The sequence below is a fragment of the Mus caroli genome, chromosome 1 (genome assembly GCF_900094665.2).
Source record: "Mus caroli chromosome 1, CAROLI_EIJ_v1.1, whole genome shotgun sequence".
NCBI lineage: Eukaryota > Metazoa > Chordata > Mammalia > Rodentia > Muridae > Mus > Mus caroli.
The window spans coordinates 178,302,465-178,326,691 of NC_034570.1; the positions used below are offsets into that span (position 1 = coordinate 178,302,465).

The window sequence follows — 24,227 nt, forward strand, 5'->3', positions numbered from 1 at the left end:
GAGGAGAGGGAGAGGGAGAGGGAGGAGAGGGGAGAATAAGGATACAAAGATGGTCTTCACTGCAACCCAGGCAGAAAGTATATACTGGTATCATTTCAAATGCATGAAAACATAAACTACAAACTGAGCATGCAGCTGGGAGGTATAGTGTTTGCCTAACATGTGAGACTCTAAATTAAATTCTAAGTATGGTAAAAATAAAAATAATACAACAAAATAAACATTGAGCAACCTAAAGTTATTAGTCCTATGTTAGCAATTTGTTTGGGGGATATACTTGGGGCAAGTCACCCACATCTTGCTCCTGGAAGGGCACTCCTCTCTCTAATTTCCCCTTGCCCATGTTCCTTATTTCTGCCACCTGGTCAGTACCAGGTCAGTACAGGTCAGGATAAGAGGCTCTGTCTTAGTTAGCAGTGCTAGTCGTAGGCTGGCCACAGTTCAAGGAGGCTCAGCAGTTTCTAAATAAGTCAGCTTCCATTCATCCAGAGATATCTATAAAGAGAGTCAGGCAAGGAACCATTGAAGTCAACAGATATATAAACAAGGAAATAGGGTACCTATAGTGGCTATAATCTCTCTCTCTCTCTCTCTCTCTATATATATATATATATATATATATATATATATATATATAAAATTATTTCTAAGAAAAAAACTGTTTTGAGTTAGAAATTTGTTAGTCGTTTAAATTCTGTTTAGTAATCTTCAAGACTAACTCTGCTTCCAATTTTCCATAGACCTATGAGACACCTATTATCACCTAAAGACACCTAAGTGACTTTAAGTGTGATGTGCAACAAGGGTATTTCTGCCTATGCCATTCAGTGTCCTTCTGTGCCCTTCAGCTCCTGCTCAGCTCCAGCCTCCCATGGTGACAGGAGTCAACAGTACTACAGTCCATATCAGGTGGCTTCCTCCTGCAGGAGTCAACGGGCCACCTCCTTTGTACCATCTAGAAAGGAAGAAGTCTTCCCTCCCAGCTGCCACAGCTGCTGTGACAAAGGGAACGCGCTTCGTGGGACACGGTTACAGCAGGTTTCCCAGAACAGCTCACGCAGATTTTATAGGTAAGTGTATTTGACACTTTTATTTGAGAAGTGCTACGCCCCAAGGTGTTGTCTATTATTTTGATATCTCTTTACAATGAATTTTTTATGGTGGCTATTTATAGAAATATGAAGTCAGCCTTTTTATAACGGTAGCCTGATTGTGTCAACACATCATCCCTTTAGGATTGTTTGGGGAGCAGATAGGAGGCAAGGGAGGAAAGGAAAGAGGGGAAAGCCAGCCTCATTGGATCAAAGTGTATCCTCGGGCAGCCTCTGTTATTATGTACTAGAGTATGTTACATCCTGTTTGTGAAGAGGTTGGAGAAATGCCTCATGCCTACTGAGGACGCATGTGGTCACCAAAGCTTGGAAAAAGGCTCAGAAGAAACAAATTCACCCTTACTAGGTAGGCGAATACATCAGGTATCTGAGGGCTGTTTTATTTCCACCTTTAGAGTTGAGTCCACAACAACTGTTAATATCTCCTATTCTGTGGGAAGAAGCATTGGAGGAAACTAGTCTTGGGGAACCCAAGTTCTCCAGGCAGGCACCGTGGCAAAGCCAAGAAGGTTCCTGGTGTCAGGCACAATGTTTGAAAGTACTTCAAAACTGATGTGAATGGTTAAGGCAGCGTTTGGAGACATGGAAATCAATGCAAATAATCCACATGTAAAGAGGAAGTTCTTAATCACTGTTCTATTACTGAGAAGACACCATGATCAAGACCACTCTTAGAAAAGAAAACATTTGATTGAGGGTTTGCTTAAGATTCCAGAGTCCATCTTCATCATGGCAGAAAGCATGGTGGTACACAGGCAGATATGGTGCAGAGGGAAGTGGCTACATCCTGATCCTCAGACTGTAGGAAGGAAGGGAGGGAGAGAGAGAGAGAGAGAGAGAGAGAGAGAGAGAGAGAGAGAGAGAGACTAGGCCTAACCTGGGTTTTTGATACCTCAACACTAACCCCTCACTAGAAACACACCTCCCCCAACAAAGTCCCACTCTGAACCCTTGCCTGTCAGCTCATCAGCTAGGAACTGAGCTTGTAACTCTAAGACCATATGGAGGCCAACACCATCCAAACTGCCATAGTAAGTCTGCAAAACATTAGAAATCAGAGCTGATCAGACCTTCTACTTGCATGGCCTTACCTCCCAGGCCTTGGGCTTCTGGCTGTACTATTTCCAGACCAGTCTAGAAGTCCATTGGTTTCTGTGGATTATACTTCTTGAAAGTTCTATTCCAGTATACTCCATAAAATATAAAGATTTATATCCAGACTTCACATTTCTGTTTTAAAAAAAAAATACAAGGTGGTGGAAGAGATGGCTCTGTGAACAACACATTTCCGATGTAAGTGTGAGGACTTGGGTTCAGATCCCTAGAATGCAAATTAAAGCCAGGGGTGCTAATACATGGTTCCTGTGTCATGGTGGGAGATGGAGACAGCAGAACATCAGGAAACTTCGGGCCAGCTAGCCTGGCCTGTGTAGGTGTGAGCAACATAGACACCCTTTCTCAAAGGAGACCAATGACTTATGACACATGAAACAGCACACATACACACACACACACACACACGATAAAGTAAAAACACAAAGTTTAAGCTTTATATTATTATATAAACTCAGATATTTAATATGTAAGAAAATCTGTTTAAGTACCATATTTTATAAATATGAAATGTAAATTCCTGCCTTACAAGGAGATGGAATTTGACCTGGGAAAGCAAATATCACTGCTGTGATTTTTACCTAAAGGAGTAAACAGTTGGCCTGTGGGTGAGACTGTTTGCTGATGCGCGTTTGTCGTAAATCATGATTACCCGTTAGCTGAGATATATTGAGATTAATAGTGCGCTTAACTATTTTCCCCACACATCAAAATCATCATAATTAAAAATTAAATCCAAGTTCCTGAACTTCTGCTTAAATTTTTTTATATATAATTAAGAAACTACAGAAGAAAGTCAAAGTAGGTTGTACAAGGAACTCTCAGCTGGTGGACTCTCTCTCAGATGGAAATAGAAGCTGTGTCCCTGGCTGAACATTTGGCTTGGGATGAATTTCTTTCAGGAAACGGCGCGCTGCCTCTGTTCAGCTGGGTCTGGCTGCTGTAAGTATGTCAGATTGGATTTGCAGGCCAGCCAACAGACAGGTTTTTGATGGGATCGCCTACTGTTGCTGTGCTGAAAGATAGAGTAGCCTGTCCATTCCTAATAAATTTAGTCATCCTTGCTGTCTCCCTCACTGGCCTCATCCTCCACGGTGCAAGGGCCAGGGGCAGATGCAGCATCTGGGAACATTTCCAAATTCCACTTTAAGAATCTTAAGCCATAAACACTGGCCTCACTGAGCAAGAGCCTCCTGTCTGCTGCACAGCCTGCAGCTGCACAGAGAGTAGGCTTGGGATGCACATCTTAGCCTGCCAGGATCAGCTCCCCAGAGTACGGGTGGTTTTCCTGAGAAAAGGAAGGGACATGGCTGGCTTTCATGGTGAACCAGTAGTTTGATGTTACTTAAGACTTTATTAACACATGAGAGAGAGACAGAGACAAAGAGATAGAGACAAAGAGAAAGACAGAAAGAGAAAGACAGAGAGACAGAGACAGACAGAGACAGAGAGACAGAGACTAAGAGAAAGAAAGAATAGATTTTTTTAATGCCATGTGCATGTGTGTGCCTGAGTGTGAGTATGTGCACTTGTGTGTGCATGCTAGTGCCCACAGGTGAGAATGGAGTCAGATTTCCTAGATCTGGAATTATAGACAGTTGTGGTCCCCACCTCCATTTGGGTACTGGGAATTGAACCACAGTCCTCTGTTAGAGCAGCACACGCTTTTAACTACTTAGCTGTCTCTACAGCCCACCTTTTAATTCTTATCCACCTGCATAATTGGCTTGATCCTTTGGTGTAACTGCCAGGTTTGGTTAAATGATATTATTATTTTATTGAGATGGGTCGTTTATCTACATTTATGCATTTAGCCAGTTAGCAAGTTAGAACAGGTTTCCAAAACTACATTTGTGTGTGGAGAGGTTTGCAATGCAGGAGTAAATGCATGCTTGCTTGTGTGTGCATGCATGTGCATGTGTGTGTGTGTAACTATGTGTGCCTGTCCGTCTGTCTGTATGTCTCTCTCTGTGTGTGTGTGTGTGTGTGTGTGTGTGTCTTGTACATGGTGAATATGTCAGAGGATGACCAGGGGTGTCATTCATTGAGTACCATCCATTTTCCTTTTCAGACAGGGTCTATCACAGACTTGAACTTACCAAATAGACCAGATTACTTACTTAGGGCATTCCCACAGACCAACCTGTCTCTACCTCCCAGGCACTGGGCCTACAAGTGTGTGCCACCCTGCCTAGCTCTTTCTCCTTTTTAACTTATGACCTTTATGTTTCAAACTTAAATCCTTGTGCTTATACCTTAGGCAAACACTGTCTTGACCCAAGCCATTTCCTTAGCCCTTAAAAACCAACTTCCCAGCTTTCTTTAAACATTTGGAGAGCGCTAAGTGTAGTCAGCATTACTCTGGTCTTTTAGTCCTGCCTGTGCCACACACAAGTGCTCCGCCATCATAAGGCATGAGGAGATGGAGCCACCCATGCGATTGTCCCAGGTCCCGGTACTACTGAAGCCACGTTTGAATCAGACACTGAACTGATTCTGAACCAAGGGCCAGGGCTTGGTAGAAAGGAGGATTTCTGAAGACTATTCCTCCAAAGTTAGGCGATGAGAAATAAGATACAGTAATGATTCTGAGGAGGAGCTAACACTGTCACGAGTTTGGGTTCATGGTTTAGTTATGTTATTGCTTATGAACTAAACTCCAGAAGATTTTCTTCTTGTTTATTTATCTCTCATGTTTCCAAGGACATCTGAAGGTATGAGGTGCTTGGAGATTAGTTCCATGGAGCTACAAGGAGCTAGACTGCTGGGTGGGGCAGGAAGCCCAGCTCAAACTTGTCTATAGATTTTGTAGTGCTCATGTTACATGCCCAATCTACAGAGCAGGCCTCGGTGACCCCTAATATGACCTCTTCATTACACACTCTTAACTTCAAGACAAACCAAGGTAGTCCTTATTTTTAGCTATTTCCATCAAATCTGAAATGCTCACTGAAATATTTCCCAAAACACGGAGAGCAATGAAGTTTGACCATAAGGCAGATATCTGTTCATGTGTGCCACTATGGGCTTATATGGGGGGGGGGATGGTCTCCCCTGCCCCAATTGTGATGGCTGTGTAAGCATGCTCATGATACACTCCGGGCTCAGGAGCATCGTCTTTAATTCTCAATATAAACTCTCACCACAATGAAGAAAATGTGAATCCCCTGTACATATTCTCCTTCAAATTTATATCCAACAACATGAAAACAAAGCACCCGGATATATGTTCCAAATGCTGTTTAATATTGCAAATTATTAAGATCAGGATTATGAATTCTACCTTCAAGCAAAATAATGAACCTGATTAAGCTTTGTTCTTTAAGGCATGCTTTTATTTTTTTGTCTTCTGATACACAGGATATTTCCAGGCTTTAATCCTTTGGTTGAATCTATTATAGTATCAGTCCTTTATATCACGGTATGAACTCGTGACCGTGAATTAGCTTCTCGTGTCAAAGTGAGGATGTTGGGAGCAGAGTAAAAACACTTACTATATATCTTTGCTGCCTTATTTATTAGCTAAGCTCATTTGGACAAACCTACTCTTTTCTGTGACTGTTTTCTTTACATCTGACACAACTGCACTGTACTGATTACATGTAGGTAGGAGAGGAGGGATAGTCCCACTAATATACTGTGCACTGTGCCTTCACACATGCTACTCAGCTCTCTTTAAACACCAGCCACAAGCTGCCACACCATTCATACTATTCAGGTGCCTGCTACAAGTGGCAGATTTTCTGAGTAAGAATTTTCAGTAAGATTGAACAAAGGTCAATGAATGCCCTATGAATTCATTCATTCATTCCCGTTGATATAAGATATGTTTGGCTATGTGTTATATCTGGGATAAATTATATGAAAATTTCTATACTAAAATATGATTTTTGATTTTCCTACTGATGTTAGCTTTGTGTCTTTGTGAATATGAAAGCTAAATGGATCTAATGAATCTTGAAGATCATATGAGTCTAGTGGATCTTATAAAAGCTAAGTGGATTTAATACTGGGGAGACTACTGAGAATAAGGTCATACATTCCACATCAATGAAATTGAGGTCTGTATCAGATGTTAATATTCTAAGTTCTTCAAAATCCAATTCTGTGACCATAGAGTATTTATGTAGTTCTCTTAAATTCAAATTTGGGTCATTACCAAAGAATCAGATCGTTTAAAACTCAGGCAAATATTTTCTTTATAAATTTGTTTAATTTAATATTTATTTCATGTGTACCTGTGTGTGTTTGAGTGTTAATATACATATGCCATGTGTGTGCAGAAACCAGTGGTCAGAAGAGAGCATGAGAACTCCTAGCTGGGGAGTAACACGTGACTGTAAGCTACTATATAGGTGCTGGGAACCAAACTGCTGTCTCTGTGAGAACAGTAAACACTCACAACCACCAAGAGATCTCACCAGGCCAAGTCTCAGGAATTTTAAGTATTGTGTTTTGATTCTCTCATGGAATATGGTGTTTATAACTTAAGATTCATAGGAATTTACTCTTTAAATTTAATCTACTCCTCTGAAAGCTGTGATAGGAGAGAGCAAGAGCATGATCATAGAATGAATGTTTTGTTCTTGAAGTAGATAAAGGGTATATATATATATATATATATATATATATATAAAGTAGCAAATTCAAATCTATTTTATGATGATCAAATAAGGCAACCATACAGGTACTTTGAAGCAACACCCCCTGCATGCATGCAGCCAACCAAACTTTCTCTATCCGGACCAGCCTCCTTCCCGTTGTCCAACTCCAGTGGGATGTCTTCACCTGCTGGGCATAGAAGAGAACCATGTTCATGTTCAATGTTTCTCCCCTCTCCAGGAATGCAGAGTGAAGCTATCTAATTTACACAAAGAATTTTGTTCTTTCCGTGTGAAGGTAAAAACCTGAAATCAGCTAGACTGGCCTCGCAAAGGTGATCTACCCTCTCTCTCCCTGCCACTTCTACCTAAATCAAGTCCATGATCACTTGAGGGAAGGTTTGACTGCTGTAGTATCTGAACGCCAGTCACTCCAGCCTTCTAAACTCTCTTCACTTCTGACCCTGCCCAGGAAGCTGTACCTGCCTCTGGGGAGATCTTTGTAGCAGCCATCAGGGAGGTGTGTACACACATGTGTCTGTGGGTAATTCCATCTTATTTTTCTTCGGGAGAAGCGTGATCATTGGTGCTGAGTATCCTGCAGCTGCCCCCCTCTCCGTTCCTCACAGTGCTCAAAGATACTAAATGATTGTCATTCATGTTGGTCCCATGTACTTACCTTCCTGAAGTTGCCTAAGTAAAGATGCTTCAGGACACAAAATAGAAGGAATTAGCAAGCACAGAGATAGAAACACACCACACCCTTAAGGGCATGCATTTCATGTCTTCTACTGTATTGTTTTTATGCTGTATTATGATTTTTTGTGATTGGTGCATTTAAGTACTTCATTAAAACTAATCTGATTGTAAGCAGTGTGTAGGCATAAGCTGGGCGACCTTCTTCAGATAGACTAATTAGGAAAAAGCACAGTAATTCTGACCTTCAATGCCCTCCATGTCCTATCTGTTTTCCTCGTAGTAGAAACAAGTAATTTGGCCAGAAGGTGCCAGGAAATAAAAAAGAATAAAAACAACCTAAGTTCTTACATGATAGATTTCAGTTGCAAATTTTGCTTAACCTTTGATATTTGATATTGACACTCTTTGCTGGGAAACAAACCTGTGGGACTACTGATGGATAAACAAGATGTGCAACAGAACAGGAGAAGGAAGAGCATGCAGCAGGAGAGCCAAGGAGTGGTGGCCTTGGGGCCTCAAGAATGTGCTGATGTTAGCCAAATGCTGAGTGACAGCTTCAGAGAACATATGTGCATCTCGGTGAGCTCGCCTATCCAGCCTGTGAGGGGCAGGTCCATGTGCTCATCTCAGAAGAGCAGAAGTCAGACTGTGCCGTAGTAACTGGGCATCTCAGGAGCAAACGTCATCATTGGTCACGTTTGCTAGCTATAGGAAAGGGCTTGAAAGTGGTGCTTAGGAAATGCTTTGTGCATCACATCCATCGCATGATAAGACGAGGGAAGACCATTTCCGAAGCTCAGCAAACTCCTCATAAAAGCTGATTTGTGAAAAACCAGGTTTAAGTCTTCCATCTCAAAGCCATTCATTCAGTGGATTCTATTTATCATATTGTCTTTTGTTTGAAATAATGATTTTAAAAGTTGGGGTTTTATTTCAAATTTAGTTATAGTGCCTAGCAAGAGCAAGGTCCTGAGTTTAGGTATCAGTACATTTTATATATATATATATATATATATATATATATACATATATATATGTATATATGTGTATGTGCAATATATATGCATATATACATACACACAAATATATATTAGAATATATAATATAATATACTAGCATAGATAATATATATATATACACACAATAATACACACATAAATAGATATCCTGTCAGGAAGAAGTAATATTTTCACTGAACTGAGCTCTTGGTTCACTGCAAACTCTACAAATCAACTTGCAGAATCTGCCTGTTGCATCTCCCTCATCAGGAAACAGATATGTTGTTTCTTGATATATATGCTATTATATATCAAGCTTGATATAATGCTCTTAAACATTGTTTCTTGATATAACTGTACAAATGTCACGGATGTTCATGTCACACTCATAAATACATGCTCAGATATCTGTGTTTAAACTGTCTAGTGTCTTTTCTAATGATGAGTCATTGATGTTTGGTAATGCGGTGGCATGATGCAGCAGGAGGGGTACCTTAGTGGGCCTATGTTGATGCATTCCCCCCCCCCAGCCCTGAGTTACCAGCCTTAAGATGGCTCTAGTATAAAGTGAAGTTTATTTGGGAACATGAGAATTGTAGTGAGAAGGGAGTGTGGGAAAAGAAAGGAGACAGAGAGGGACAGAAAGAAAGCAGGGAGATGAGAAGGGAAGAAAAGGCTGGGAACACATGGAGAGAGGAGGATGGGGGTGCGAGAGCACAGGGAGGGAGGGAGAGAGAGAGATACCAGAGAGAGAAGCCAGAGAGAAGGAAAGAGAGGCCAAGCAGCCTTTTATATCAAGCCAAGCTTGTACCTGGCTATTGCTAGGTAACTGTTGGGCAGGGCCTAGAAGAAATGCTAACAGTGGTCGTCATTCTGGTGTCTTCCCAAATACTTCACTGCTCTTAAACATTGGCATATCCTAATAGCATTTTGTATTCATATAACACAGGTTAATAGTTTCCTATTTTCATCCCATATGAATAAATATAGAGAGGGACTTGCAACAGAAATGAAGTATAAAGCTTGCTATAGTCCTAGAAGCCTGGCTTTTTATTTTACCTATGTTACATGTTTTACATATGTTTTTCAAATAATTAATTGGAAATACCTAAGGCATCATACTCACTTTGATATTAGATATCCATGATAGGGTAAAGTATCTTTCTCATTATTTAGAACAGAGTCTGAATCATATCATCAGCTCGACATTTTCAAGATGATTCGAGTGTCCTTGGGAGATGTCTCCGGAGACATCATGCTAGCAGTTCTATGCGAGTGCTGAGACCATGTGCTAATAGTTCTATTCGAGTGGGAAAGTTTTAAATAATATTCAGACAATATGTAAGTCATGTCTATTAAAGGGGCTGCAAATGTGGCCCTGGAGCTTTGGTTAGTGGACTCAAGAAGGGACGCTCAGTTATTCCCATACTGTTGACTGAGGAATAGTCTCCTCTCAGGCCTTTGGTGTGGAGTGCAGCTTCAAATAAGAAGCATCGCAGACTCCAGAGATGGAGATGGAAACCCTGCACAGACACACTGACATCCACCCAGTTGCCCTTGCAGCTGGTCCCACTTATTTGTTTTCACAGGGAGGTAATAAGAGATTCCCTGGGAAGACCATGTGAATGGCTTAATGACCCCTGTAGTGTGTAGTTTTAAAAGCTAAGGCCTTTGGCCAGATTGGCCACATGCCTAGCCCCTCCCAGCTTCCCTTTTGTTTACCTGCCTTCAGCTCCAAGAAGTGATACTACCAGCTCCCACCCACAACCCTTGAAATCGGGAATAAAAGACACCATCCAGCTGCTCCTTTATAGTTTGCCTTCTTGGCATATTTGCTGGGTGTCACTATCTCCTGACTGCAAAACCAGGCCCTTACCAATTTATTATCTCCATCCCTCCACTTACCCTAAACTTCAGTGGCTAGTCCCACTTAGCCCCTGCCAAACATCCTTGGCCACTGGCCTGTAGTGGAGGCCACAGGTCCAAGTTCCCCCTCCCCAAGACCTCACATGATTGCTGTGCTCTTCTTCCTCCAAAGCAAGGAACCAAAGCTCTTCTTCCTTGCGTCTGCCTTTTCCTCTTGAGACCCTAAAATCCCACCTGTACCTTCCACTCATCAATTGACTCCCAGCCTTCTTTACTGATACATCAAGAACCAATTGGGGAACAGGACTTTTAACATCAGAACCTCCCCTTACAGACCCCTGGTTCAATACTGTCAGGAAATTGAAAACAAGAGCTGCTTTGTCCTCAGTATATGTTCTTTGTTTCCTTCTGTACTGGTTCCTTCCTGAGTAGGGCTCTATGAAGATTCTTCATCTTCAAGTGCTTCGTCCTGCTCTGGCTACTCTTCTTATCAAAGTCTTAGAATTCTTGTCTTTAGCAGAAGCCCAGAACCGACTGATTTGTGCCTCCCTGGGAAGTCTCTTTCACATGTAGGCCATTCACCAACTGATCACCATTCTTCTTCTATTGTCTCTTAACTCTTAAAATGTCCCCAGTTCTACATAAGCTCTTGCCTCTTACCCATCAGCCTCTTCTCTTGCTTCCCCATCCAGCTCTCTTGTCATCATTAGATTTAGCCGCTTGATCTAAATGTATTTCATTCTCTGAGATGCTCAGGTGTAGGGGCATACTGCTGTTCTTACCTGTCACCCATCACTTAATGCTCAAACGCTCATCTCTGAAGTGGAAACTTAAAGTTTATTTGGAAAGTTGGTTGGATGGTTTTTTGCTGGGGCAAATACGTGGAGGAATGTTTGGTTAAAGTGGGCACGGGTGTGAAAGACCGAGGCAGATTTGTGAAGGAACGTTTTGCTGAAGAAGACATAGGAGAGAGGATGTTCTACTAATACAAACGTGTGAAAGGACACATGGTAAAGGATTCTTTGCTAACAACAGACATGTCTTGGTTCGCCTTACATTGCACAGTGAGCTGCATTTGTTGCAACTCTGAGGACTCAGGCTGATTGATGCTGAGGAGGGATCTGTGCTGAGGCAAATCATATGGAAGACACATGATGTTTGGAAGGTATAAATAGGACTCTATGGAGTGATGGAGCAGAGGTTGGATTGCTGATTCAGCTAGCTGTGCAACACTTGTGGGTCTTATGACTTCGCTGGTCTTCACTTTTTTGAGAAAGGCATAGCTGAGAACTTCTCCTAGTGTCCCTCCTGGTTCCTCCTGCTGACTCAAGCTGAGGCTGAGGCTCTGCTGGTGACACACTACTGTACCTAGCCTGACTCTACTGAATTAGGTTGCTGGTGAATCCATGAAGTGTTTGTGATTGGATTGAGCTGCCAATTCCTGCTAACCTGTAAACTAAACTGCCAATTTCCAGACAACACAGACAGACAGAAGTTGCTCCAAAGAACCCTTCTAAACAAGTCTACTTCCCATGAATCCTTCCTTTTCTACCTCTGATGGGTGGTGGGCTAGAAAGGAGGTTAAAACATTTAAGAACCATCATTAAAATTAAGGTTTGAAAACAATTAAAGTCACACATCTCCATCTTCTTCTCTAGCTAATTGCTACTCGTGATCAAAGTGTAGCTTCAGTGTCCTTGTAAAGATTTTCCCAACAGCCCTCACCTTTCTCCCACACCAAGTCCAGGTTACTAATATCTTTTATGTACTTCTACAGAAATTAAAATTTTTCTCTCCCTTATCCCTTACTACACTCTATTGAAATGGGGCATTTTGCTGTTTTTCATAGACTGAAATTATGACTGTCCTCTGAGAGTTTCAACACTCTTTCTTACAGTGTAAAAATGATACACCAAATGTCTGAAAAAAATGCTCATTGATTAAAGAATTGACTGAGAGATAGCAAAGAAATAATCTATAAGATGGGCTGCTTAGCTATAAGGATTACTTAAGAATGAAATTTATTATTCATTAGAATACATTATATATTCTAAAGGCCATATTACTGAATGGAATGCACTGATTGTGTCGAGTGATAATTCAATTTGCTTGGTTATTCTGGGCTTTCCATGTAGAAGTAGGTATGTTAAAACTGGGTAGTGCTAAGACAAAGCGAGGTTTCTAATGAGACCTAAGCAGTGGTGAGTGGCTGCTGTGAACATGTTGTTAGATTAGAGGTTGTTGTCCGCTCCACCATTGTTAATCAGTCTACTGCTAGAAAGCAGACTGTCACCCAACTCTTAGGTTAGAATCTCGGCTTATTACATTCTAAGGTTAATGAGTAGTTGACACCTTTACCCTTACAAATCATTAAGTCTTATTGCAATAGGTTTGAGATGACAGTTGTAATAAACATATACAGAACAATAAAATGCATGTTTAATCTTGAAAGTGGTTTATAAACAATAATGATCAATGCTATGGGTGGATCCGTGGTGTCGTGCTGATTGAAACTACTTCAAGGGCATTGGGGGGTATTGACTCTCACAGTCTGGTGCAGAAGGTAGTGGTGACAGGAGTAACAGTTCAGACCTCTGTCTCAGGCTCCCCAAGGGTAATACTGTCTTCCCTCATGACGAGCAGATCACTTAAGTCTGCTCTCCCGTTCTTAATCTATTTCTCCATGTGGACCATGGATTATCAACAAGTGTCAATGCAGGGGTCCACCCACAGGATTGACAGCCCACACCTGGGGGATGGTTAGCACATTCTGCAGCTGTCTAATGTTATGGATTCAGTTTTCCTTCTTTCCTGGAGGCGTACATGCCCTGTGTCTCAGTTATCTATATACCGGCTCTGTTTCGATCTAGATACTCTTGTAATCATAACTCCGACTTCGTCTCCATTGCTCCTAAGCACTAATACATGACTCCCCTTGCTGTGTCAATTTTCAACCTGTTTGTCACTCATTGACCTATAATGATGGGAAGTGTTTCTTGTAAATGCTTTCTTGAAGATTATTGATTATTTTCCAAATGGTGAACACATAAAATATCTCTACCATATAGAATAAATGTCATTAGGGTGACCATGTCCTCTTAGGGAACAGGATAGGGTCACCATGTCCTCTTTGGGAACAGTATGGTAATCAATTTAGTTATATCCTAAATCACGGAAGGACTATGCATTCAAATAAGCTTATGTCCACTTAGCGTCGAGTTTATACCCATCATAAGGAAGATCTTGTGTTTAGTTCCCAGCATGTACATGTGTGCTGGCACACACACACACACACACACACACACACACACACACCAAAAGCATATGCATACACATACACACACACTCACTCACAAGCACACACACTGCCATGTTCGTGCACACACACAGTGTAAAAGAAAGAAAGAGAAAAAGAGAAGACAAAATTGTGAGTTTTTTTAAATAAAAAGTGTAAATTGTTTATGTAAGATTCACCTTGAAGAAAACTTACATAATTATATTAATGTCAAAAAAAAAAACTTAAATCTACAAACACCATGCAAGCAGATGTTCGGATGGTGAATGGGAGCAGTGGGACATCCAGGCATGAGTCACAGAGCACCAACTTGTCCTCTTGGAGAAGTTAGATCCTGCAGGCACTACCTCCAGGTCTGTGGCTCACAAGGAGAATCTCACAGTCATGCAGAGGAATGAGACTGTTTGGGTACCAGTCACTAAGTGGGAGAATGTTGGCAGTCTGGAGACAGTGATTGACGAGGGACAAAGAAGGGATCTGGAAAAAGAGAGGAAATAGTCAAAGAAGACAGAGAAGAGATGCTCATCGCACAGCAGTGTACAGGCAAGATTGGTTTTGTTTGTCCCTTAAGTGAATAAATATGTGCGTGTGTGTGTGTGTGTGTGTGTGTGTGTGTGTGTGTATGTATGTATGTGTGTGTGTATTTGTGTGTGTTAAAGATAATAATAATGATACAAAGGAGGAGGAAGAAGAGGAGGAGGAGGAAGAAGTCTACTGATTTTGATTAAAAATGAAATGAGCTTTATTGAAAAACTGAAAGAAAAACCATTAAATGAATAATAGATCTATTACCAGATCTACCAAGAAAACTTACCTCTACCAGTGACCCAGTTGTACCTCTCAAAAGTGTTTGTTTAAGAAAATGAAAGAATTTACCTCCACAAAAACATGTGTGCGATATTTTAACACTTCATTCTACCTGGGAACCAGCCAGCCAGCCATGGTTAGTTCACAAAGGGGGTTCAGTCACACAGTGCAGTACCAGGCAATTCAAAGGGCTGGACGGATGAGAGCAATGTGGGTAACTCTAAATTCCTGTGCAGAGGAAAGAAAGCCAACGAGGACTCCCTGCTAATTGTACTCACACAAGCTTCAAAGGGCAGGGCTATTTAGGTGACACCGAGGAGCAGCCTGAGGCTGAAGCAAATGTTCTGTGCTGATGGAGGTAATAATATTGTGGGTCTACCAGTCCCCTAGGACAGACTAAATTAAATCCTTTGAGTCCGTGCATTATATTTCACACACACTATACCCCAATAAAATTGGTAAACAAAGTTCAGCCTTCCAAACTTCACCTAAGCAAATCAATATCTAGTAAGTTACAAAGGTAAGAAAAATGGCTTTCGTTAGGCGAGGCTGACATCGCTTCTGCTTATGGTGATTGGTATGTGTGTGTTTGTGTGTGTGTGTGCATGTGTGTATGTGAATGAGTCTACCTGTAAGTGCAAGGCATTGGGTGTCTCTATGGTTTTTCACTTTTTTCTTTGAAGCATCATGTCTCCCCTGATGAGGAACTTGTGTTTTCTTGGCTGTGCTAGGAGCTGATTGAGCCCGTCATCCTGTCCTCACCTCCCCTGCAGAGTAGGGCTTAGAGGGCAGTGCGGATTGACTGTTTCATTTCACACATGCTAGAACCTACTCACCAATCTCATGACTGGACTCCAGAGCTCCCCACTACTAGCCATCACTCCAGTTCCTGTCATGTGCCATACCACTACATGAGATCACTTTTTCCTCTACAGAATAGTTTTCCTTTTGATATCATTCATAGCCAGGTCCATATTTTATAATAAAAAAAATGACCACAGTTTGTGAATCCTCAGGTATTTCTCCTAAGAAAGAATTTTGTCCAAGCAGGATGTGTGCACTTGGACACACAGGCAACCCGTTCTGGCCTTGGTGACCCCGGCATCTCTCTAATGTGTTTCCCATAGCTCACGTAATTGTTATCAGCGTGCTATGTTATTCACTTTAAGTGTGAGAAGAAGAGTTTGTCGAAAACTGTTTCTTTCTGAATACTTACAGATTTGGTCATCACAAAAAAAAAATTAGAGAAATATAGTTAAGGGTCGCTGAATGAACTTGACACTGGGGTAAAGTGTGTGGCACAGAGGTGGGCGGCAGCAGCAGCCTCCACTGCTGTGTGCTCTCCGTGATTACTTCACAAATTCCTGCAAATTAGGACTCTAATTTCCAGAGCTGTTAATGCCTCATTAAAACCTGCAGCATCTCCTTTTTCCAGTTCCTTTTTTTCTTCTATGTAACATGCAACATTATCTCTGTTATGCGGCTCTCTGTATGGCAATGCCTTTAGGAAGATGGATATAAACAAATTGCAAAAACTCTTAAATCTGTGTATCTTCGGGAAGGGCGTGGCACCTCGAGTTGTTCCAATGCAAGTTATCTCCCATTACTTGTTGTTTAGCTGTTGGCTTCCTTGTCTCTTGCCACTGGCTATTCTGCTGCCTGATGTGTAGCTGGTCTTGAATAGGCTCGAACTATGCTCACACAGACCCTATGAGTAGAGTCTATGACCAGTTGACTGCTTTAAAAATTATTTACATCTGCTTATTTGTTTTTATGTGTATGTATATGTGCCTGTGTATACATGTATACAGTACCCAAAGAGGCTAGAAGATGGTGTCGGATCCCTGGGAGTTAGAGGTGCAGGCAATTATGAGGTGCCTGACATGAAAACTGGGAGGCAGGCTTTTGCCCTCTGAAAGTGCGTGTTCTTCATGGCCGCACCGTCTCCTCAGCCGAAGGGCCGACCTCTTTCAGCCATTACAATGTCCTGCTACTTTTCATCTCCAACCCAAACCAACAACCAGCAGAGGCAGTTTTTAAATCTTAGAGTAGATTTGGACATGACTGAAGAGTAATGTGGAAGGAACAAGGGCCAGGAAAGTGGCTAAGCACCAGCTACTCACACCTGATGGCAGAGTTCAATCCCCAGAACCCACACAAAAAGCTACATGTAGAGGCACAGATGTGTGGTCCCAGCACTGACATGGAGAAGTGGCAGAAAGACCAGTGAGTCTGAAATGCTTAGCAATGGAAGGGACTCTGCCTTGGTGAGGTGGAAAGTGAGACTGGAATCCCAAGGGTTTGTCTCTGCCTTCCTCACACTGACTGTGGCATGGGAAGAACTTGCCAGAGCTGAGCTGGGCTCCTGCTCTTCTGCCCCAGAATACCATTATCCCTGTAGCTGATGGTTGCATTTTCCCTTCTTTAGATAGATCGACCAGGAAATATAAGCAGAGATTTTCATCTCAAAGAGAAGCCACTTGCATAGGAAAGGGAACAAATCCGTGGGAGTAACCTAAATTACTGAGAACCAGGGAAAGACCCTAGCAGGCCAGAAATGGTAAGAAAAGGAATCTCCAGCCATGTAGCCAAGTCTAGAAAATACTAATGGCTTAGATCATTGTTGCCAATATACATTGTGGCCCAACAGGCAGGTAGGTAAAAATGAGAAACACCTTCATCCTCTCTCTCTATGCTTCAGTATCTGACAGAGCTATTTCTAAAGCCTATGTAATCTGTCATTTTAGGTCCTCCTCCAAATTCTTGAATAAAATTAATTGTAAAAAAAGTGTGTAATTATGGAATGATCATAGTTTGGGGAGTTTATTTTTCAACCCAAGTTTTTTTAAACAATGATATTCTTATGTAGAAATGATATTTTTCACATTTTTATTACTGTTATTGTATATGTATGTGTACCTGCTTGTCTCTATGTAGACCACATGCATGCAAGTTACCTTGAAGGCCAGAAGAGAGCCTCAGGCCTCATAGAATTAGAGTTTTAGACAGTTATGAGCCACCTGATATAGATGCTGGGAACTGAAGTAGGGCCTTCTGTAAGAGCAGCCCATGTCCTTAACCACTGAGAAAATCTCTCAAGCTTCTACAATGGGTTTTGGTTCATGTGTTCCTATGTATCACACAGAAGCTGTTCCCAAGTGTCAAGATTATACATGCAATGCAGACATGTCATTTGTTCATCCCTCAATCAGCTGTGGGGCATTTCTCACCCAACTAGAGTGAAGGTTTCCTGCTCTGTGACTGCTGTGCTTGACCCCCTACCACTGTGTAAGCCAACACGTTCTTACCTGCCCTGGAAGACAGAGTGCACGGCGCTCCGCAGATGCCATGGTGCCAAATTCACTTACTGTCCTTTTCATGGCAGCTCCGAAGCTGCACGATTTCACCCAAGGGAAGTCCTGATGTAGCTCTTTGGTTCCTGGCTTGTGCTTTAATGACCTAGATAGATACCAGGTTGACTTCCTTTTTCTTTTCTTGCTTCCCTTCTTATCCCCCTGCTCAGCAGGACAACAGAAGTTCCAGGCTTCTTGTGTTATTGTCATCCACCTTGCCAAATCCTCTCAAATCTCAGATTTGGCCCTGAAAGATCAAATATTAAGCGAGTTTGATGGTCCAGCTAAATTCCATAAGGCCATCTCTGACATTATGAATAATAATTTATTTTTAAGTTAGTTAACCGTTAGTTTTATGGTTCATGTTTCTAGTTTTCTGGTGTCATTTCCAGAAACTTTCAGGTTAAATGAGGGGTTGTCACATAAACAAACTTAGCAAGCCTCACTTTTTCTCTACCTACTTTCTTGTAACAGGCTAATTTTGTAGAAGCCTTGATTTATGCTCCCTTCTCCGCATCTCACTCAGAAGCTGAGGAATATATATATTACATATCGCACAAATATGTGTAAGCATGTTTATCTGCTCACATATGTACATGTGTATGCGTGTGTATATGTGGACTATGCGTGTATGTGCATGTGTGTGAGGGCTGTGTGTGTGTGCATGTGTACTATATATGTGTGTGTGCACACATGTATGTTCATGCATATATGTGTGAACACATTTGCATGTATGTACTTACATGTATGAATGTGTGCATCCCTGTGCTTGAGTGTCTGTGTGTGTGTATGTATGCGTGCACGCACATTTGGACTGTATGTGTGTGTGAGTACATGTGTGTGCACATACACATGAGTGTACACACATGTATATGCATGCATGTATGCATGCACACACATGTGCATGTATGAGCTTAGTTGTGTGCATGTGTGTACCATTTTATATGTGTGTGTGTGCATGTGTGTATGTTTGTGTACCTGAGTGCACATGTGTGTGTGTGTGTGTGTGTGTGTGTGTATGGACTATGTGTGTATGGTAGGTGTATGTGCCGCAGCTCACACACAGAAGTCAGAAGACAACACTGCATTGGTTTGCCCTTCTGTGTGGTTTGAGGTAGGTTCTCATGGCTTCCTGCTGGACTTTGGGCTTGTAGAAACTCTTCTGTCTCTTCCTTTCGTCTTAAGAGCATTGGGATGACAAACGCACTCTTGCATTCCAGTTCTGAGGATTCAATGTCAGGTCTCACACTGGGGTGGCAAGGGCTGAGCCCACTGAGCCATCTCTTCAACCCATATCATATAGCTCTCTGCTATAATAAGGGAATTTTGAAACAACCCCATTTGTAGCTATAGTATTCTGGCCACTTTTTTTTCACCTAGAGTTTTTTAAAATTCTTCCAAAGGTGCTGCAACTGGGAGGAGTTAGTAAGGTAATTGTACTTCTTCCTGTCTCCGGCAGCTATCCTTTATCCCAGTTAACATCTGAGAAAAAGTCAGTAGTGTGATGCCATTTAGCAAAAGGGAGAAAAAAGGTGAGTGCTACCCTGTGTTTTATTAGCAGAATTGTCAGGAAGAAGATAAACAAGGTGATTGTTAGGCTCTACTTGGCAATCTGAGCTCTCGATAGGAGTACTGTGATCCATTTGGGAAGTTACACTATTAAAGCCTAGACAGATGGGGCAGAGGCATCAAAAGAGAGTAACAAAAAATGATGAAGGGCCTTGAAAATGGGGCCTGGAAGAAAAGGCTGAGCGACCCTCGTCCACTCAATCTTGAGGAGAAAACACAGAGCAATGCTTGATGCCTGTTCCTACCTCATAAAGAGGTGCCGTGTGGAAGAGAGGGGCTGCTGGCTCTCGTTATTCAGCAAAGATGCTGCAAGATGCAAGGAGGCTGAAGCCTGCCGGGTCAACATGGGTTACACGCTTGATAAAAGTAGGTAAATTTCATAGTTAAACGTTGTGTGATTGTCAGCATAAGCATTGTCCTGCGGCTGAATAGGAATCTCAAACAGCTCAGGTCTGAACTTGGGGCTTTCAATGAAAGGAATGCATGTTTTCATAAAACACTAAAACATTTCTGATGCTCTTACAAGGGTGCATCTTAAGGTCTCAAGGTTAATTGTGTTACCTCCAAGAAACATGTAGGATTTCAGAGAGCTCAGTGCTGAGGCCTTCCCTCTCTTCTCTTTTTTTCTTCTACTTATCTCTTTGTTCATTTTGTTCTGAGTAGGACAGACCTGGAGTGAGTGTCTCAGGACAAGACGAGACAGCTTAGAACACAGCTCATCAAATTACCAACTGCCAGCTGACCTCCACACCTAACCGTTGGTTTGGCTGTGATCTGATTTCATTGCACTTGTCTGTTAGTTGTTAGTCAGGTGCTAGTTGGTAGGGGTTCTTGTTTTCTCTCTTAACTCCTCTGGCTTTGACATGCCAAATATATCCCATGTGTGCCCTTCACCCTTAATTACCTGAGATAAACATCAGCTGATCTATATGCTAGCAACCAATGGGTGATTTTTGTTTATAGAAAGGAACAAGAACCAGCCGTGGAAGTATATCTGTTGTGTTGATAGCCATTAGTTGTCTGTGGCTATAGACAATTATGGAGGAAATGTAACAATTCCTGAACTGGTTTTCATAGAAAATTCCCAGAGTTTCTGCAGTGGGTGTGATGTGGTGAGACCCCCCTTCTCATCAAGCCCACCAGTGGTGTCATTTCTGTGTCATCTTTATAAATTTCATTAAAAAAATCAAAAACTCAAAATCATATCTTCTGGATTACTCTGTAGTTACAGTGAGAAACTCAGTGAGAAAATAGATACAGAGAGCCTTGTCTTACTCCAAGGATCTAAACCAAGTCTTCAACTGTCTGTTCACATGGAGTGGTGGAAAAGCTTGGGTTATTTCTAGTCTGTTTATTTATTCAAAAATTCTTTTCTGGGTTAAGGCTATGCCCAAAGGTTGTGATAGTGCCTGGCTCTGTCCTTTACTTCTTGACTGTGAGGTGAGCCAATTGACCTAATAGGAGCTCCAGTAATGATCATGCATCAAGCCATCTTGCCGAAGGACTTGACAGTTTTGCATGATAACATCTGACATATAGTTCTTGAGCTTTCAGGCTGATTGTCACAGTAATAGAAAGTTGATTAACAAATACTGTGTCTGAGCTGTGAGGAGGACATTTTAAGTGCTGTCAGATAATGACTTAGACATCCTTTGGTGTGAGTGTTATGCTCTTAAGTACAGAAAAAAATCACATAAGATAGTATAATAGACCCTAACTACAGCCTAGTAGAGAACTCAGACAACCTTTACAATACATCACATAGAAAGAACTTTTGCCCTAGAGAAGATGTTATGTAATATTTCAATATTACAAAGAGAAACCCATTTGGCTGTCTGCTGGGAACCTGTGGAGTGATTTTGACGTGATACAGGAGTCAGGCTGGATGCAAGGGCTCACGCATTGCATGGTACACAAGGGAATAGAGAAGTTTGCTGGAAATGACAGCCTCTCTTGACTTCTGGTATGCTCAGAAGGGTGCCAACCTCCCCTGTGGAGCCCATGATCCCCAGCAGTGTTCTCATAGGAGGGATGCAGCAGGGTGGCTTCCTGGGAGCCTGTGGAATAGCTTAATGGCCCCCTACACCTAATGTCAAGAGAGAATCTCACTCCTCTATTCTTCACTGGTTTGATTTTGTTTTCTTCTGAGATGCTACTGCAGGTTCCAATGGTCATAATCTTAATTAGAGCTGAGGAAGTAGCATAATAAACTCACATCTTAGGTTTTTTTTTTTTCAACACATTGAAGAAAAGCATTGACTTGCTAAATCCCAAGGGCTGGTGGAAAAGGAAAACTATAATTTGAGTAAATGGGTTCTTTGCCCCCATTTTTGTTAAAGTTACTTACACAGTTTAAACTGTCAAGAAGTAAATCTCCAACAGAAGCAATTCTATTTCCTCAATGTGGGAATCACATATGTGGTTGCTGATGGAGCCTCCGGTAGGGAAGCAGATCCAGCCCCAGGAGAAACTTGGAGCAGGCTGTGCCTTCAGCAGCAGAATTACCAGCTCAGTGCCCCAGCTTTGCAGATCCCCTAGCCTCTCTGTCCTCTGGTAGATGCTGTGTCTCTCCCTGTGGCTGTTGCCCAAGCACTGCTCTTCTGACTACTGGAGACAGTCACTTTTCTCATAAGTGCAAAAGTAACTAGTCTGTCTGGTATCCCTTTAGGCCCCTGATGGAGACAGTAGACCAGTCTGACAGATGTCACTTTGGTGCTATGTCAGTGGGTGGCTATAGCATGTTTCTGGACTTTTCCTGTTCTCACCACAACTGGAGATTTACTTTCAGATCTCAAAATAGAAAACCAAGTTGCAGCTTTGGGAGAGAGGACTTCGGACTGCCAGAGCATATGATGTCTGCACTCATGGCTCCAAACATGGGTGGGAGTTTCAGTCATCCTCGGACAAGTGTTTATTGATAACAATGAAGTACCGGGTGCCTGAGCTTGAACAGGATTGTGAATGGGAAATGGTCCCCTTCAGCTTATGAGTTTGAACGCTTTGGTATATGTCTGATCATGTTATTTTGGATGGTTGTGATTCATTTAATATGTAGGAAGCAGGTGAAAGAAAGAGGGTGGTTGGAGGGAAGGAGGAAGCCATGAGGAGAATTGCCTGCTTCTTGCGCAGGCCCTGGCTCGCCAGCAAGAACGATGCTGCAACAGGATCCTTCTGCACACGTTTATTGGGAGAGCTTGATTGCAGAGGCGAAGAGACACCCCAAGCTCAGAACTGGTGCTGCTGATATAGACCTAGGAGAGGCGTGTCTCACACCTGGATTGGTTATGCATGGATTATGCTTACCACCTCATTTGCATGTCTACATCTAATTGGTTAACTTCTCTCTCATCTGATTGGTTAACTTCTCTCTCATCTGATTGGTTAATTCTCAAAATCTCATCTTGGCATAAAAAACTTTACTGCCTATGTATGCGTGGTGGCCAGCGGTAGCCAGTGCCACCCTGCAACGGCACATGTGGCTTCCCTCACCTGCTGACCTTTTGTCTGAGCTCTCTGATGTCTGAGAAGCTACTGTCATGACAAAGCACATTCTGTTTAACTGTAAACCAAGTCCTTCCCTCCTGAAGTTATTGTGATTGTGAGTGATACAGATACCTAAACTACAGATACCTAATACAGATACCTATACCTATACCTAATACAGATACCTAAACTACAACATGCAGTCCACAGCTATAGAAAGTCTAGATGTGTCATCCCTCCCAAGCCATTAACCTTCATTTGGAAATATTTGTCTAGTAGGTAGTATGTATCAGACTTTATATATGACACAGGACAGCCCAGTTATACAGAGCCTCTTTCTTTATAGGGAACTTATTCCAAGGAGTTACAGAAAGGAAGCAGGAATCCAGCTACTTACTCACTCACTAAAATAAAAAAATAAAAAAGTTCCTTAAAATTAGCATAAAATGATCCATCCCCACATATGATATTAAGAGAGTCCTATTGTATCTGAACATATGGGATAAGGACTAGAACTATTCTACTGTCTTATTCTGTACACATAAGGAACATCCCTTGCTTGAAGAAAGCTTGTGTTGAGTTTTATATAAAATCCATTAATTACATTCTAATTAATTGTGTGTGTTATGTTTATTCAAACCAATGTTTTCATGTAGAATTTGCTTCCCCCTAAAAGAAAATCATTCCCATGGATGCTCTGAAGAATAATTGAGGATTGAGGTGAAGGCAGAACAAAGATGCAGTTGAGGAGCTGGGGCCAGGAGGCGGGAGGAGCAGGCAGGAGATGGAAAGATTGATGCTCATGCAAATCAGAACCTCAGAAACGTACTGAGCGGCAGGATCATGTTATCACGAATGTGGTTGATGGATTTTGAATTCACTGAACTGAATCTGTCCAGGGGCGCGTGTGAGAGAGACAAACAAACATCAACACCAAGACCTGTTCTAATTCAGGACTTTGTTTCTTCTCCGGAGGCAGACTGTGCACGTTTGCGAGCACAATGCTCGACCAGGATATGAGCAATCATTCTGTAAGGTGAGAGTAGCCCTCAGCCACAGAGTCCCGAACATAGAAACAAACATAAAGAATACTTATTTTTCTTTTTCTCTTTCTTTTCCCCCTGCTATATTCATAGAAGGGAAGAAAAATTCATAACCTCAAATCATAAGATGAGATTCAAAGGTCCATTATAACCTCACAATTTTTAAGGGCCTCAGCCCAACTTTTGGGTAATGAATTCTTTTTTTTTTTTCCTCTTTCTTTTTTTTTAATTTTTAATATTTTTTATTACATATTTTCCTCAATTACATTTCCAATACTATCCCAAAAG

At 41.8% G+C, this 24,227-nt stretch overlaps 1 protein-coding gene across 1 annotated transcript in view; it reads left to right on the forward strand.

The window, feature by feature from the left end:
- Ush2a (usherin) overlaps window positions 1-24,227 on the forward strand; it is a 673,376-nt gene that overhangs the window by 195,894 nt on the left and 453,255 nt on the right. Inside the window, exon 20 of the mRNA XM_021165303.2 lies at window positions 849-1,070. Coding sequence (XP_021020962.1) covers window positions 849-1,070 — 222 coding nt within the window. The remainder of the gene's footprint in view (window positions 1-848; window positions 1,071-24,227) is intronic.